At 35.5% G+C, this 18,516-nt stretch overlaps 1 protein-coding gene across 6 annotated transcripts in view; it reads left to right on the top strand.

The window, feature by feature from the left end:
• Positions 1–18,516, top strand: part of Qki (QKI, KH domain containing RNA binding) — a 108,790-nt gene that overhangs the window by 13,584 nt on the left and 76,690 nt on the right. For all 6 annotated transcript variants that reach the window (XM_032894698.1, XM_032894696.1, XM_032894700.1 and 3 more), the window contains exon 2: positions 17,698–17,840. In XM_032894698.1, the coding sequence (XP_032750589.1) occupies positions 17,698–17,840 (143 nt within the window). The remainder of the gene's footprint in view (positions 1–17,697; positions 17,841–18,516) is intronic.

Below are 18,516 nucleotides of genomic sequence, written 5' to 3'. Positions count from 1 at the left end.
ACCCACCCCTTCCTGCCTTCCTGCCCTGACTGACATTCCCCTACACTGAAGCATGTAGTCTTCACAGGACCAAGGGCTTCTCCTCCCATTGGTGCCCAACAAGGCCATCCTTTGCTACATATGCAGCTGGAGCCATGGGTCTGTCCATGTGTACTCTTTGGATGGTGGTTTAGTCCCTGGGAGCTCTGGTTGTTTGGTTGGTATTGTTCTTATGGGGCACGCCATTAGGATTTGCTGAAGGAGACAGAGGCAGGAGGATCACAAGTTGGAGGCCAGCCTGGGACCTGATCTCAACGGACAAAATTTAAATGGTATAGGAATATACACTAGACCCAGGAATAGTGTCCTTGTACAAGGACATTTTGAATTAAACTTTAAATACTTGAGGTTTATGCTCTGACCAGGAGACAAGAGAGCTATTTAAAACTTTTCCTTTCAGGGCTCTTAGTTGTTTCCCACTTTGATCTACCACTGTGTTTCTGCTTTTAGCCTAGGTTTTCTTTAGTTGTATGAGCATTTGGTTACAATGCAATCTCTTAATGTGACAGGCTGCTGTACTTGATACTGCTGTTTCTTTCTCCCTTTCGGTTTTCTCTTTGTTTTGTTTTGTTTTTTTTTTTTTGGGGGGGGGTTGCTGGAGTATCTTCTTAACATTGGGAGAGTGAGGGAAACGAGTTTCATAGCTGGCCCCAAAGTCACTGTTGTAGACTATAAAAGGACTTGGTATAGTGGTGGGTAACCTGTCATCTTAAAGACTTTGGGTTTAATCTTCTGCTCTGCAAGCAAACAAGTTTAGCCTTTATGAGTTTTATAGAAATACTACAATTCGGAAGTTTTGGAATTGGAAGGAATTTTGAAACTCAGTCACAGCTTGACTGTGTATACATATGTATAGAAAACATGAATAAATTTTATGGTCTAAACCTGCTCTCAACTTTTTTAATGCTGCAACTCTTAAATACAGTTTCTCATGTCGTGGTGACCCCAACCATAAAATTTTCATTGCTATTTTGTAACTGTAATTTTACTACTGTTTGGAATCCTAAGTATCTGACATGCAGAATATCTGATATATGACCCTTGAAAGGGTCATTCAACGAACGCCCAAACGGATTGCAACCCACAGGTACCGTGTCTAGACAGTGCTGGTTTCAGGAATAGTAGCTAAGCTGTCTTTTTGTAGAAAATACCTAAGTTATATTGTTAGCAAGTAAAAAATACCTTTAAGCCTGATCACTAAGAGAATTTTGTTATAACTATTAATTTATGCTATTTTCAGATGTGAAATCTCAATTATTTTACATTTTATTTTGTTACTCGTCATATTTTCCAAGTCATTTTAAAAAAACATTTCTTCCAAATAAGAACAAAATTAAGTATACAGTGCACAGACTCACTATCATTAAACCAACGTTAAACCAAAGACAAAAGAGTCATTTGCAGTTGACAGCTGTCTACTATTTCCAACCGTTTGTGTTGTGTTTTGTATTGTCTGTACTTTGTGGGCTAGGATGAAACTTCTCCCCATCTTAAAAAAGCGATGTGAGGGCTGAGGGTCTGTTTTGCTGTTAGAGTACTGTCTTCATTGGTAGACCACTTCCCTTGCACATTCAGGGTACTAGGTTTAATTTCCAGTAAATAGAAAGTAAAGTGTGTTAGATAGGAAAATAATTAGGGAAGATAAAGTAAGATATGAGTTTGAAAATCCTAGGTTAGTTTAGGTTATAGGAAAATTGTATATTATGTTGTGGTAAGGAGGGGGTATGGTGCTATTTTATTTTTCACTTCATTTTCATCTGTATGAAATTTGATTTTCAGGTATAAGTTAGCTGAATACCACAGGATATAGAATAGCAACAAGTTAGGGTGTTATATAATAGCTACTAAAGGTGTGTCTCAAATCAACTTTGAATGTTGAATTATAATTTACTTTGTGGTTTAATAAAGATGGCTTGGTCCCTAAAGGGGAGAAAGAACAAGACAGTGCTGGACAGAGTACTGGTAATAAAGAAGAGGATCCTCAATGTGTCCTGGGGCACACCACCCCCTACCACCACCACCACCCCCCATCCCCTCCGCAATTTGGGATTTTCGAATATGTTGTACAGTAGCCCAAGCTGGTCTTGAACTTCTTCCTGGAATCATTTCTTTAGGTCCTTTATCACAGATGTGTTTCACCATGCCGAAATTTAGTCTCTTTGGTTGTCTGGATTAGCAACTGACTATATATACAAACAAAAATTCTTAAATGTTAACCAAGAGAAATACTTTGTTATCAAAATAAAGTATGTATGTCTGCATGTGTATTTATAAAACTAATGTCAATATTTAGGAAATGTTTTCAGTGTTCTGTCTGCGTACAATTTAGTTTTGGAAAAATACAGTTCACCTAAAAATGCTGATTAATACTAATTTAATGTTTGGCTTATAGTTATTAAAAAGCTAATGTTGACTTTTGTTACAACTTATCTTATTATTTATTATTTTCAGCTTTCTTTCCCCTTAACATCTTACTGGGTGCTACAGATATAGAAATGAAAGAGATAAAGTGGTCTGGAGAGGACTTAACAGAACCATGCCCAACTTTAAGGAAATACCAGATTTTCTAGCAGGAAGGTGAAATTTCTTTAAAGGACATATATTTTATAATCTGATAATAGCTCTTACTAAAGCTTAACTGAGTATGAGATTTAGTTCTTGCCTTCTCTGCACATTCGAAAGTGAAAAAACCAAATATGTTTATATGAAATTTGAATTTTTGACTTAATCGCTAAATGTTTGACTTAAATCGTTAAATGTTAGTTACATAGCTAATCTTTAAAATATTAAATTTGACAAATTAGTAAGATTATTTTTCTACATGTATTAACTAGTTTAAATGTAACTATTTGAGAAGCATTTCTTGGGGTTGGGGATTTTAGCTCAGCGGTAGAGCGCTTGCCTAGGAAGCGCAAGGCCCTGGTTCAGTCCCCAGCTCAAAAAAAAAAAAAAAAAAAAAAAAAAGCATTTCTTTTCTGATATCCTTCTTTCCCAAGTATGAAAAGGAACTGTCAGGTAGAAATGTTATATAAATATTTGACTTTGACTATTGGCTCTGTGCCCAGATGGTAAAAGTTAAACTCTGAATCAAGCCATATACTTGTAAACAATGGGATAAAAAGATAAGCATATAATTTTCGAGTGCCTAAGAATAGTGTCATTTTATTGGGCTTTGGGAATATTGTACGCATTGTCTTCATCTTGTAGTTCTTTATAAATTTCAAATTTGGCAGCTGGAAGTATATAGTTCCTTGGTAGAGCACCTGCCTGTCAGTACACTAATTGTGGTTTCATTCTCTGTCATGGCAAAGTAAGTTAAAAAAGATTGAAACACGAAAAACTGAATGTTTAGTTACATTTTATCAAAAAACCTTAAAGCATGGTATTTCCATAGGATCCAGTTTTTGTAGGTTTCATAGTTGTTAGATTTTTCTCTGTGTGATAGGCTGTTGGAGTAGCTTAAAGAAGTTAACGTCTATGTGGATGTGGTAGTTGCCTTAAACGATCTTGCTGTTAGCAGTGAAAAATGTTTTTCTTACAGTTTTTGTGCAGCAGGCCGTGGAATAAAGCACATTTTTATAATAAAGGTGATGAATTTAATCACAAACTGGCAGCCACATGGAAACTGCAGGCCTTGATACTGGGAGAAAATTGCCTATAAAGCAACTCTTGAAAGAAGAAGCTTTAAATTTACCCACCCATTTCGACATTGAAGAGAACATAGGAATCATAGGGTATTTTCCTTGGCCTGCTTACTTCAGATGAATGACATTTGATTTTTCTATTTAGAAGCTAGAGACAGTTTAAAGTTCCTTCAGTTTAGATGTAAGGCTTTTGTTTATAAACTTTTACATTTTACTAAATATTTCTAACATTGCCTTTTTAGTACACATATTCCTCTTACTACTGTGCCCTGTATTTTATGTTTCTTCCATATTTGAGGAACTGCACTGTATATGTGAGGAACTATACCTAGAAGAGATGGAAATGCAGGGCTTATAAATGATTAATAGAATGCATCAGTTGTTACTTTAAAATTTTTTGTATTCTTTGAAAATTTTGTGTTGTATTTTGGTAATAGTCACTGCCCTCCTCCATTTCTTCCCAGCTCATTTAGTATCCATTCAATTTTCTGTCATCACTTTTTAAAACCCCATCCTGTTCTGTAGGTGTCATTGCTGTTTTGGGTTGTGCCTAACTAATTTATGGTATAAAATTAGAGCAGAATGATAGAACTTGTATTATGGGTAATCTAGGTTCTTATTTTGTTTTCTCTAAGTGATTAATGCTTGTCGTATCTGAGGAATAATCCAAACCTTGATTACATTAGAAGATGGGCATTTCAGATTCAGAGAATTATTTGTAGCAAATGAAAACGAAAACCCATCTGTAGTGGGCTTGGCCTAATGTTGTTTGTATTCTAATATTAATTTGGGTCCCCCAAAACTGTTTGCACATGAGAGTCCACATGTTATGACATCGAGGGACCCTGCCCCCAGTTAATTTTGATTGGTAAATAAACATTATTTTAAGAAGGTTATTAGATTTTTGTGAATATTATATTTTTAAAATATATACCCTTGATCTAATTGATCATATTTTCTGGGCAGTACAGTTTAACACATTTGAAGATTCTATTTGTGGTAAATTTGTTCTCTACAGAGTTAAAGTTCAGTGTTTAAAGCAGACATTGAAACTTAATATTTGGTGATTAAACAGTAAGGGTAGAAGGAAGAAGAGGGCACAAGTGTCTGTAGTCAGGAGACCATTTATTGAAGTTGTAGATAAACTATAAAGATATGAAAAATCAAGAAGGAATAGTGTTTCTTTTAAAAAATACCAAAAAATGAACCAGTAATTGTATCTTTTTTACTGAAAAAGTGCATTTAAGTAAGTGCTGAGTCTTTGGAAGAGTGATTGTATTACATCTGTGTGAAAGGAGACCTTAGCATGTAATAGTGAACATAACCCATCTTACCATCACTGAGGTTTGCTCTGAGGGCAGAATGTAAACAAGTCAGTGCTGCCATTCCATCATCAGTGACACATTAATACTTGGTCATCTGTTTTACCTGATTTTAGTAAGCTGTGGCAACTTTAGACCTTAGATAGAGCCAAGATTAATATTCCACTTGTGTGAACTCTGCTGTACCAGATAATTGATGTATGAGAAGCTTTATTTTTACTTTGTGACAGAACTTTGACTTACAAAAAAAATTAACTGTAGGGCCTTGGAGAGAAGGAACTGACTTTTGATTTCTAGCATCAAGGCGGAAGTTTTACAACCATTTTTTTTTTTTTCTTTTTTTTTTTTTTTTTTTAGGGGATGGAACCCAGGACAGCTTCCTCGGCAAGCGCTCACCAGAGCCAAATCCCAACCTACAACCATTTTTAATAACAGTTCCTGAATATCAGACACCATCTTCTGGCCTCCACAGACAGCAGACATACATGTACTGCACAGACAGATGTGAAGGCAAAATACTCATACAATTAAAACTATATGAAGAGCTGGAGAGATGGCTTAGCGGTTAAGAGCACTGACTGCTCTTCCAGAGGTCCTGTGTTCAATTCCCAGCAACAACATGGTGATTCATAACCATCTGTAATGGGATCTGGAGCCCTCTTCTGGTTTGTCTGAAGACAGCAACAGTGTACTCACATAAAATAAATAAATACTAAAAACAATTAAAAAAAAACTGCTTGAAGAATTAATAATAGACTACTGCTCTGTGGATCCACCTCTTGTGCAATGTATGATGGGATTGCTTTCCCAGGTATTTTGTTGTACATGGGTGATTTTGGAAGCTCGTCCTGAACATGAAGGATACATCAGAAAAGGAACTCTGAGTTCACTTTCTTCTCTGAGATCTCAGTTTCCCCTGAGTAATGAAGTCTAAAAGCACCTCCTACTTATATAGGCTACATGACCCTATAATTAACATACTACTTGTAGGTATAAATCTCTCAGATTATGCTGTAGGCTCCCTCCCTCCCCCTTTTGCTATAAGCCTATCCTTTATGGTTGATCTGTCTTGTCAATTAGGAGTTCAGTAAAAGATAAGATTGTTGTTATGTGACATTAGAAAATAGTTGATACTTCTTTGAAAGGCCATACCTCTGTGCTTTGCTTCAACTATTTTTTGTTAACATGGATTCTGATACAACAGAAACTATGTCTGTATTTTCATAATCCATTTGCCTATGGCCTTGACCTGAGTGCACTGGTACCTATTTGTTAAATACATGTTTGAAAGTTTGCACTTAATCTGGTTTGTGATCCATTAAAGGAATTTAGCATTGCTGTCATGAACATATACTCTTGGCAAACCTCATAAATCCAAAATAAAGAGAATGAGCTGTGCTGAGAAGAGCCTTTATGTTAAGGAAGAGACCAACTTAGTCAAGCTTATATCCATCTTTGATGCGTGGGTGAAGGTGTTACGAGTGTAGCTTGGTTTATTTTCATGTGGTAAGTGCGTTGCTGAGATAGCTATGCCTGGAACTAACTAGTGTGGTACAGGTTGAAGTGGTGAGATATTAATATGTATTCTGAAAACCATAATATTTGGGGACATGGAAGTATGAGGATGAGTTTGCCTGTTTTGAAAGCAGGAGAAACAAAACTTATGAGCCAAGACTGGAGTTTGATTTCAGATGTGTGAAATTGGCATGCAGAGAAGTTGGATATGGCTGGAGCTGTGAGGGTAGTGGGCTTAATTAGAATATTCTTTACCAGGTTTTTTGCTGGGCTGTTGTGTTTTATTTTATATTTTAAACAGTAGCATTTACTGTTCATTTTGATAAATTTAATGTTTATGACCTCAAAAAGTTGTATTCTGTATTTCAACTCTATTAAAACTGGTCTCCAAGACTGCCATAGTAGAAGGTATACTTCAGGAGACAATAAAAGTGTAGTAAATGCACTTCTTCCAATAATGCAACTTTATGTAGATTTTCTGATTCCTTAAACTAGCTGAGGTTTAATTAGGGGGCTTTCACTGTATTGCAGTGATATTTGCAGTTTCAATTACTTGGATTTTTTGAGGGCAGTATTGGCTTTTGTCACAAAAAGAACTAAGATTTTTGCTGACATATTCACCTTTCTTATCTAATGTTACTGTTTGTTGTAAAAGACCTTTATGAATGTTGTATATATTAGATTAAAAAAAAAGTATGCTTAAAAATTCCTTTTAGTTTTTTCATAGCATGAAAGAGTGCTCCTGTATTTGGGCTTCTATAACACTCATGTAACTTTACATTGATTCTTTTGTTTTTCATGGCATTAAGGTGTGCATGTAATAAAACCCGTGGACACGATTACTATTCTGAGGCTTTTCCTTCCTTGAAACTGCATCAAACTGGGAATACAAATAAAACAGGGTAAATAAAAGGAAATAACTGTGTAGATAAAGTAACCCATTATTCACCAGCCATCTTGAGAGAACTCGGAAGGTTGTGTTTTAGTTTTGCTCGGATTTTTACGACCTTGAGTGTTTTGTGATTTTTCTTTTTTTTTTAATTTTTCTGAAGGCACTAACCTAAGAGTATAGATGTAAAGGAGCCAGGGGGCGAGAAAGAGAAGTTGCACAGTTAAACATTTAGCACCGTTAGTCAAACTTTGGGAACGATTATTGTGAATGACTTTGATTTCCTTAGTTTAGCTGGTAAATTTTTTTTTACTGACTTGGTAAGTTAAATGTTTTATTAGGTAAGATGTTCTTATGACCTTAGTTTTATGAATGTTCCCCTCCCCTCACTGGAATAAATAAATCTAAAGCACAAAGCAAAGACTTCTTAAATTTAATTTTAGATTTGTAAAAATGTGGAAAAATAATATGGAAGTTCATATTAAGTCATATATAGCCATAAATAGAACTGTGACCAGGCAATACACCATTGATGTAGTGCTGTTAAGTGTTCTGCAAGTCCTACTCAGATTTTAAAAGCAGTCCTTGCCCTTTTTACTTCATGTACTTAATTTTCTTCTATTCTCTCCTTTCCCCTTTGATTTGAATCAGGGTTTCACACAACCTAGGCTTTTTTGTTTTTAAACTCACTGTGTAGCCAAGTTAAGTTCCTGATCTTCCAGCCTCTACCTTTTGCATGTCCTGGGACTATAGGACCAAGTCCAGCTCATGCACTTTTACTCCTCTAGATCCTCTAATTTTGTGGTGGCCTGTCCTGTCTGTCCTGTCCTGTCCTGTCCTGTCCTGTCCTGTCCTGTCCTGTCCTGTCTTGTCTTGTCTTCTTTTCTCTCTTTTTTTCTTCTTTCTTCTCTCTTCCTTCCTCCCTGTCTAATGACTTGGGTACTTTTGAAAGCTTTTAAGTATTGAGTTAATCTGATTTTTTTTTTAATTAAATGAGTAGATTGAGGTAGATTGAGGTTATGTATTTTGGCAAGAAAAACACACAAGTACTTTGGTGCATCAAACTAGGAAGGGTGGTGAGTATGTGTGTTAGTTTTGATTGACAGAATTCTTCACTGTAAAGTTTCTTTAATAGTACACCTTATCCAGTGTTGTTGCTCATTGATTTTAGCATAAAGCTCTTGGATGCCATTATTGCTATAGATGGTTTCCTACTAGTAACTTTAAAAAACAATTTTATCTTAATTTGACAGTTATTAATTGGAATCTATAAATCTCTTTTCCTCTGTTGTATTAGTTGTAGTTTCATGGTATGATATGCTACTGCCATTATTCTGGTCAACAGTAAAAAAAAAAATTAGAGATGGCTTAGAAGGTAAAGGCACTTTGCTAATAAGCAAGTCTCAAGCCTCCCTGAAACTCTGGAAGGAGAGAATGGATTCCTGAAATTGGTATTTTGACTTAGAGGTGTGTGCAGGATGAGCATCTGTATGTAACAGTGAACAAGTTAAAAAAAAAAAAAAAAGAAAAAACAAGAGAACCAGTTTTGAAAAAATACAGATGCTCTGAGGTGGTGACATATGCCTTTAATCCCAGCACTCAAGAGGCATAGGCAGGTGGGTCTCTGAGTTTAATGGTGGCCAGAACTACATAAAGAAACTCTCAAAAAACAGAAATGAGCTTGATTAAAAATTCAATGGTTTATAATAGTACATTTTAAGACTTTTTACTTGCTATGTCTTGAGTACTCAATTCCTTTGCTTGTAGGTTAGAATGAAAGAGTTAATAAAACTCTAACACTGTAGTGTTACGTTTAAACCTGGGTTCTTATGTTAGTTATCTTCTAATATCACCGACCAACCTTACGAGTTATTTATCTTAAAGCTTCATAGAATTGGAATTGCATAAAGACCTTTTCTTTGAGTATTCTGAGGAACTCGGTGAACAGCAGGGTCATTTTTATGAAATATTAATTGACACTTATCATACTAAACTAACCATATATTTTTCATTGTTGTTAAATTGAAAGAAAATTAAGCTTTAAAGTGAAGAAAACTGCGTATCTCAATTTAAAAATCTGGTTTTTATTTTTTGAAGATTATTTTTCATTTCTGTACTTGTCTTTCTAATGACTTATGTTACCTCTCTACAGAAGCAGTATTTGCTCACATCAATTATTTTAATTATTCAATGTATGTGGGCGTTTGGCCTGTATGTATGTCTGTGCCACCATGTGTATGCCTAGTGCCTTGGAAAGTCAGATTTCCTTGAACTGAGTTTGCAAATGGTAGTGCTCTGAGATGTCTTGTGGGTGCTGGGAATTGAACCCAGGGGCTCTTAACTGTTGAGCCATCTGTCCATCCTTTTATTAATTGTTTATAAAATTAGTTTCTGCCATAGCTATTCATTTTAATTCATTCATATTATGAACACAACTCATTTCACCTACTTGTTCTTCCATTTTTCCCTGATGATCCCTCTTATCTCCACTAATAGTCACTTGCAACCTACATGTCATATTTCTTTACAGCTAAATAAAACTTGTCTTTGTCTCTGTCTGTGTGTCTGTGTGTGTAAAATAAATTTTCTTTATACATTTCATCTGTTGATGTCTGGATTAATTTCATGTCTTGGCCGTTGGCATTAGTGCTATAGTAAAAATGGGTGTGCAGATCTCTGGTACTCTTATTGATTCTTGAAACATTTTAATTTTAATTATGTGTAGGTGTGTGCATCTGCAGGTGAATGCAGTGGTCTGTAGAACCCCAGAGACATCGGATCCCCTGGAGCTGGAGTTACTGGTAGAAGTGAGCTGCCTGACCTAGGTGCTGAGAGAGTTGAACTTCAGTTTTCTCGAAGTATAGCAAGTGCTTTAACTACTGAGTCATCGCGCTCCAGCTTCTGACTCTGCTTCCTTGTGGAGGGGGAGCGGGAGAGTGTGTGTGTGTGTGTGTGTGTGTGTGTGTGTGTGTGTGTGTGTATTTTTTCTTTTTTCATTTAGGAGTGGAATAGCTGGACTACACAACATTTCTGTTTTGAGCTTTTGAAGATTCTCTGCAATGATTTCGGTAGTGCCTGCAGCATTCCCATGAGTGGTGTATGAGGGTCTGTCCTTTCTTGATAGCCATTTGATTGGAAGTAGATGGAATCTCAATGTAACTTTTAGTTTCCTTCAGGGTAAATGTTGTTGAACATTTTTTTTCATATATTTATTGGTCGTTTTTATTCTTGATTCCATCTGCTCATTCTTTGAATGATTTGTTCTTTTGATGTTTAATTTTTTATTTGTGTGTTTTAGTTATTAATCTTCTGTCAGATATATAGTAGACAAAACTTGTCTCTCCTTTCGTAGGCTGCTGCTGTTATTTTTTCCCTTTGCTGCCCAGGTGCTTTTTAACGTTATGTAATCTCACTTGTTAATTCTCATTATTTATTTCCCGGGCCATTGGAGTCCTTTTCACAACGTTCTTGTCTATTCTTGTACCTTGAAGTGTTTTCCTGTAGTATTTGAGAGTTTCTGGTCTTACATTAAGGTCTTTGATCCACCTTGAATTTACTTCTGTGCACAGGATGGAAGATAGAGATCTAATTTCATTATTTTACATGTGGCTATCTAGTTTTCCCATAACTTTTGTTCAGAGTGCCTTCTCTAATGTATGATTCTGCTTCCCTTGTATTTAAATTTATTTGCTCCAGCTTGCAGATGTATCTTCTTAAAGTAAGCACAGTGAAGTGATACATTCTATGGACTTTCTCTCCTCAAAATGACTAAACTTCCTTTGTAGATGGTAAATTATGAGTTGGGTTTTGTTGATTGTTTTTTATTTATAGGACAGCATAGGAAAGAGCTCTGTTAATCCTAATTATATATGGCTACATAACAGCTAATTCTTTAGGATATAAATAGATTTCCAATATTGTTCTAAGATTTAGTAAGCATCGTGTTAAGGAAAATTCACTTCTAAGATTTTAAATCTTAAACCCTTACTTTACTGTTTGTATTGACTGTGTCCCAGTAATAACCCATCAAAAAGTTAATTGCAGGTAGCAAATAATAGAATCTATTTAAACTTGTGTAGAAGGCTGACATACAATGTTATAGTAACATTTTAAAACCTGCATATAATCAAAGCATGTATGTGTAAAATATTGGCTATTAATTTACTCAAATCAATGAAAATACTAATTTAAAACTGAGATGGTCATGATCAAGAAAATTATAATCTTTTCATACTTTTCTATATTTCTGTATATCTAAGTTTATTCTGTTAAGGTATATCTTGATGTATTTAAGTGTGATGCATAAAGAAAAAGTAGATAGCTGCCCAGATAAAATGTCTGTAATGTTAGTATGTCCAGTTGACCTATTAGAATCAGTTATCACAGTAGAGTGCAAAAGACATGCTTTATTTGAAACAATATATATTTTAAACTTTAAAAAAATGGCATTAAGACCTGAAACTTTAATGCATCTTGTTTTTCTGTGTTGATTGTATACCATTAATTGCTTTGTTAATTCTTAATAGCTAGTACGTATTTTATAATAATTTTCTAAATTTCAATTTGTTGAAAAGTCTCAATCAGAAAGTTAAATAGAGCTGTTTTTATTTTATCAAGTCTTCTAGTATTACATTATTAAACCTATACATTTATGACTACTTAATTGTTTAATTTAAATTTCTTCAGTTCTATTTTTCTATCTGATATTTCCTTATGTTGTCCTTGATATTGTCATTCTATATATTGCAAAGTAGCTATTCATGTAGCTACTATAGTCATATACCAATACAGTAAAAGTGATACGAAAGAAAATGGCAGAGGCAAATAGTGAACTGAAATATGAGACATGGGAATAATAAACCTAATTAGGTACACTAAGGGGAAGAGACAGAGATGAGTGGAGATGATTCAGTAATAGCCAGTGAGAAACAATTCGGCTCCCTTGCTAGGAACAGAAATAACTGACAGTTGGGCTTAGTTAGAAAAAGAGAAAAAAAAATCAAGATTATTAAAGCAGAGATGTGGAAGATGACTGACTGTATTGTAGATGGTACAACTAGTTCATCTTGTAATCTTAAACACAAATAGTTTTGTTCATACAGAAATTTGAAGGAGAAAACCTAAATGCTATAAAGATGAAGGTTTGATTTCTGAGTTTAAAGACACAAACTATAGATTTCCTATAATGCAGACCTAGAGGAAGGTGGAGTTGTGTGTGATAACCTATATCTGTATTCCTCAGCACTTAGGCTGAGGAACGACCATTGTGAGCTGGACGCCAGCCTAGGCTGTTAATGAATGAGACAGTGTAAAAAAAAAGGGCACCCCTATGCCATCCCCTACCAGATTAGATAGTGTGTATCTAGTGTTGAGATTTTATCAAGTAGGTAGTTTGTAAGTTGTGCAGATATTTTGATATACAAACTAGCAAAACGTGATTTATGAAATTGCAGTCATCTTGACTGAGAAATCAGTAGTAAAGCATGTCAGCAGATTAACATCATTTTAAGGGGTATGTGTAGTAGAAAATAAACAAGAAAAAAAGGGAAAACGTTTGCTTTGCAGTTGTGGAGAGAGGGTAGGGTAGAGACTTGCCACAACCCCACTAGCTACGTGAGCACTGCTTGTAAAGCTGACTAAGGATTAGTGTTTTTCACGGAAGGAAGTAGACGTTACTCTTCATGCTTCATCTTTTTGTCATGGAATGTTGTGAGGTTTTATAATTTTAGAGAAACTTTAACTAATTAGATTGTGTCTAAATAAGTAGAAGGGAATAAAAACATGTTGGGTGGTTTACAGGTTACTTGAGTATCACAGATTCTGAGCATTTAGGAAGCTCCTAAGTGTCAGTGAGTGGCTGATGTTTTATGAGTGGGAGTTTTAGCTCAGAAGTGCTTACGACTTCAGAGTTGTTTTTAAGAAACTGTCTTTCTTAATCACTTGAATATTTAGTTGGAAGATAAATACACAATTTAGGAGTTACTGTAGTAGAAGTTTTAAATACTAATGGTTCTGAACTTGGATCCTTCTGAACCACTGCTGTAGCTTGAAAGTCATGTGGATGTTTGCAGAGTGTTTCAGCATTATGTCATATTTGACACAAGGGAATGTATACAACACAGCTGCTGTGAGTCATTCGTGTACGTTATAAATGAACCCACCATTGTGTATATGTCCTGGCCAATATGGATAGAATCACGGCAAGTTGTTAGGATGTTAGCAGAGTCTCTGATTGTTAGGACTTAGGGAGCAAAAAGTTTTGAGCGGGAATTTGAAGGAAAAAAGTGGAAGTCTAAAGAATTGGTCAGTTGAGCTATTCAGTGAGTTGTACTTATATGAGGCACTAATATAGAGAGATTAAATAAGAGACTTATCTCAAATCATAGAGTTATTGTAAGAACTAGAATCAGATTTTGTTCTGACTGGAGTATTGTATCTCAAATTGCTTATGCTATTCTGGCTAGAAAGGTAGTGACTTTCTTAGATTCAGTGATGAATTAGTTTGTAATCTGGAGGACTACAAGTGTGTTTTAGTTTTTTTTACATTCCTGTCAGCACTATCTTGTGCATATTTTTATACTATTATTAGAGATGTAAACCTTAAGACTGAAAAGTCAGGTGCAACACTCATCTTAGACATAACGTTCTTTGTAGGCTTAGAGTCATGGCCTGTGCAGGTTTAATTTGGGACCTAGCTTGTCTTCCCTTCGTTTCCCACCCATGTGCTCAACCCAAGTCCTTACTGAAGGTCCAGGTTCTAGGAGCTCAGACCCAGCGGCTGGCAGATACTCACAGAACTTTGACTTGCTCATCAAAGAATTGCTCAGGTTCTATAGAAATACAAGTGAAAAGGCTGGTGTGTCATATTAACTAACTGGATGATAGTGTGTAATAACGTTTGTTTTATTTGTAGGAATATTTTAATGCCATCCTAACTGAATTTTTCTAATCATTTATAGTTGGTTCTCTTTATTTTTCTAAGTTTGTTTATCTGGAAAATACAATTTCTTTATTCCTTGAACTATTACATTATGACAGTTTCTTACAATAGTATATTATCCTAAGTGAGATCAGTGAATTTTGAAACTGTCTTCAGAGAAGTTATTTTGCAGTAAATGGCAGTTAACAATACATAAACACTAAGACTACAGAGGGCTTAACTCTAAATAGGCTCTGCATATCATCTCAAGGCTCAGGGAATGTCCCTGAGGGGAGCGGGGTGGAAAGACGGTAAGGGCCTGGTGTGGTGATAACTTCAGGGGAACAGTTTTCTGACACAACAGAGCCCTTGCACATCCAAACTTGGAGCACTTGTGACACTTTAAGCCAGACAATCCCAGAATAGAGGGAGAACAGTGGAGCCAAATCCCATCACAAGTTAAGGACTTATTGGCGTTTGGTAATGACCAGGGCAAGCCCCACTCCCAAGAAGTAGTTGGGTAACACATTGTAACACATTGTATTTGATGTGTTAAAGAGAAAAAAAACAAAGCCAAAAACGGAGAAGTTGGGTGGATAGGGAGGTTGAATCCAGGAGGAGGAGGAAGAGTGTGTGTGTGTGTGTGTGTGTGTGTGTGTGTGTGTGTCTGTGTGTGTAAATATCAAAATGAGTTGAATGAAATTCTCATAGATAACATAATATTATTTTAAAATACTAATTTTTCAAATATTGAACTCTTCTGCAATAGCAAACTGCCCTACTCTTGAGATTGACTCCAGGGCTTTGCACATGCCATGTGCACCTTGCCACTCTACCACATCTCTAGCCCTCCTCTGTGTTGTGGTGCTGTTGTCCTTTCTTGATTATTTAGAATTGCTTTTGCATTTATAGCAGCAAACGTCATTCCCCCACCATCCATCTCCCATCTCAGTGCTGAGAATTTAACTAAAGGTTTCCATCATGGCTGACTTACATCCCCCCACCCTCCACTTTGTTGTAGTGCCTATTTTTTCTTCCTTTCTCTTTTAGCTTGTCAGTCCTACTTAGAGACTTTCCACCTATATTATATGCAAACCAGATGTAGTTTACGATTTATTTTTAATAATGTGAGTGACTCTGTTAGTATGTGCACTTTGAATATAGGTGTGCCTGGATGCTAGAGGTGTTTGATCCCCCAGGAGCTGGAGGTACATGGGCTTGTTAGATGCCTGTTGACTGTGCTGGGAACCCAACTCAGCTCCTGTAAGAAGAGTACATGTTGTTACCCACTGAGTCCCTGCCCCCAGGCCCTATGTGTGAATGAATATGCATGTGTATATTTTGTCTGCATTTGTGCTACTATGCCATGTGTATGCTTGAATGGGGTCAGTTTCCCTAAAACTGGAGTTAAAATTGTTAGCTCCTGTGTGGGTACTGGGAAATGGAACCTAAGTCCTTTCCAAGAGCTATAGGTACTCTTAACCATATCTCCAGCTGAATGGTTCTCAACCTTCCTAATGCTGTGACCCTTAAAACAGTTCCTCATGTTATGGTGACCCTCAACAATAGAATAGTGTATGTCACCTGTGTGCTGTTTTTTTTTTGTTTGTTTGTTTATTTATTTATTTATTTAATCTACAGTACACTGTAGCTGTCTTCAGACAGACCAAAAGAGGGCACTGGATCCCATTACAGATGGTTGTGAGCCACCATGTGGTTGCTGGGATTTGAACTGAGATCTCTGGAAGAGCAGTCAATGCTTTTAACCACTGAGCCATCTCTCCAGCCTGTGTTTCATTTTAAAGGGATGATATTAGTGAATTTTTATTATGGTGGTATGCTTATGTCCTCACAGAATGGGTTACTTTGTGAAGAAATTTAAATGATAATAAATTAATACCAACCAATACTTTTATTTAGGGACACGAACTAAAGAATATTTGTGTAATTTTAATTTAATTAAATATTAGAAGTATAGAGTGGTTAGAAAGATGTTGCAGTCTTCTTTTAGCTAAATCTAGTATACTTTTTGATTCTATTTGCTGGTCATCAAAAGAGGAAAATGTGTAATTCTTAGAATGGTTAAGATTTTTATAACTTGATTAAGAATACTTGGATTGTACCTTTTTCTTGTGGTTTTTACTGAACAAAATTGAGTTAAGTAAGTAGTTAGGAAAATTGTAATGCATTCATATTTGAGAGTTTCTTAATATGAATACTTTAAATTGTTTATTTGAAATGCATAAGGTATTTACTGAAGTGGAAATTTTCTCCTTTTTCTTAAGGAGGCACTACTCTATAGAGTGGAGAGACAGTTATGTAGGGGTTAATCCAATTAATAATGAAATACCTTATTGTAGTGATATTCCAGTGTGCAAGCCTATCTGCTGATAATATAGCTGAAACTCATTAAATATTTTATGGAAGAATCTATTTTCTTTGTACAGTTTGATTTATTAAAATGCAGTTTTCATGTTTTCCCAAAGTACATTTAATACCTAAGAATTATACAGATTTGGGGGGTAAAGGTCATTGATTTTTGATTATCTTTGCTTTCTTCAATTCATATGTTATTTGTTAACCCAGTGTGGTTTGTTTTCTGTTACTATCCCTTGAAACTCCTTTGATTAGTCCTACCTTAGTGGTCTAGTGGTCTAGTCCAAGGCAACATCCTTACTTCCTGTTAGTGTCTGATCACTGGCTTGCTTGCTACTTGTCTTCCTTTGCACCTCCTTTTGTGTTCTTATTAAGTGTTGTTTTTCCTCTTCCCCTCAGGGTTCATTCAGTTGTGTCAGTCCAGTCTACTGTTTTTGTTTTTTTGGTTTCTGTTTTTTCTTTCTCTTAATGGATTTAACTGCTAAATGTGTGCACCACACTCAGACTTTGGCTAAACTTGCTATGTATTTAGTCTGTGAGCATCTTGAGTGCATTAAAGATATCTAAATCATTTCAATAAAGTGGTGTCCAGTTTAAATCTTACTGAGGCTCATTATTTATGAAGAATAAAAGAGCCTTTTGGTATTTTGTCTTATGTGTTTTTATGGCAGTTACATAACTAAAACTATCATTTAAAATGACTGGCCTCATTTTTAAGCTTGAAAATATTAGGTAAACTAAAGCTATATGATTATGTTCAAAAGTCTACTCTGTAGTTAGTTTTGATAAGATGTGTACTTTGGCTAGTATAAATTTGATTTGTGATGGAAATGAAGGCTATCATCTTGTTAGCAGGTTCAACCCAGAAAATAATAGGATTGTCCCACAGCTCCTCAAGAGTTAACATTTTATCAATGAAGCACCCCTCTCCAGTTTCCAGGATTAGCACGAATATTTTTTGTCTAACACATTTATAATTTTTATTTTTAACAGAAATTAGCAGAGTACGGAAAGACATGTACAATGACACATTAAATGGCAGTACAGAGAAAAGGAGTGCAGAATTGCCTGACGCGGTGGGACCCATTGTTCAGTTACAAGAGAAACTTTATGTGCCTGTAAAAGAATACCCTGATGTAAGTATATTCTGTTGTTTTGCTTGTGGTTTCTGCTTCATATAATATGTGAAGAGATAACTTTTTAGTAGATGTGTACGTATTATCAGCTGCTTTAAAAAATGGTGTATGAAATTAGAAATGAGAATAATTTTATATGGCTAATTAAATGTTTTCTCTTTAAAGTATATTTCCATTTGAGTTTTGCTATGTCACTTTGGGAAATAATCATGCTGAAAGCTTTGGAATTTCAAAAAGAGGTCAAGAATTGTGGGAGACTTTTGTCCTGAATCTTAAAGATGAAGTGCAACTCTGATAGTCTTCAATCTGACCACAGAATCCATAGCTTGAACCATGTCATTCTTTCTGTATGTGAGTGATGTTCATTCTGGTTGCTCCCAACTCTCAAGTTTTTAAGGATTCTTTCTTTTTTTTTTTTTTCCCCCACATCTGGTTTTATTTTCATTTTTAAATATCATACATGAATATCCATGCTTTAGTTACAAGATTGTTTTCACTGAGAAGATCAGTAAACTTTCTTCTTTTTCTCTCTGTGGGATTGTATTTGTCTTTCTGGTCTGATTGCTCTTTGCCCTCAAGTGTTAGTCAGTTGCTCAGCCAGTCTGTAGTATCTTGTTGGAAATAGTCTCTTCTTGGCTGATTTTGAAGTAAGTACCTCCAGGCTCTGCCTTTTGTT

Source organism: Rattus rattus, chromosome 2, assembly GCF_011064425.1.
Source record: "Rattus rattus isolate New Zealand chromosome 2, Rrattus_CSIRO_v1, whole genome shotgun sequence".
NCBI lineage: Eukaryota > Metazoa > Chordata > Mammalia > Rodentia > Muridae > Rattus > Rattus rattus.
Note: the sequence above shows the minus strand (reverse complement) of the source record. Positions and strands in the feature narration are given on the sequence as shown.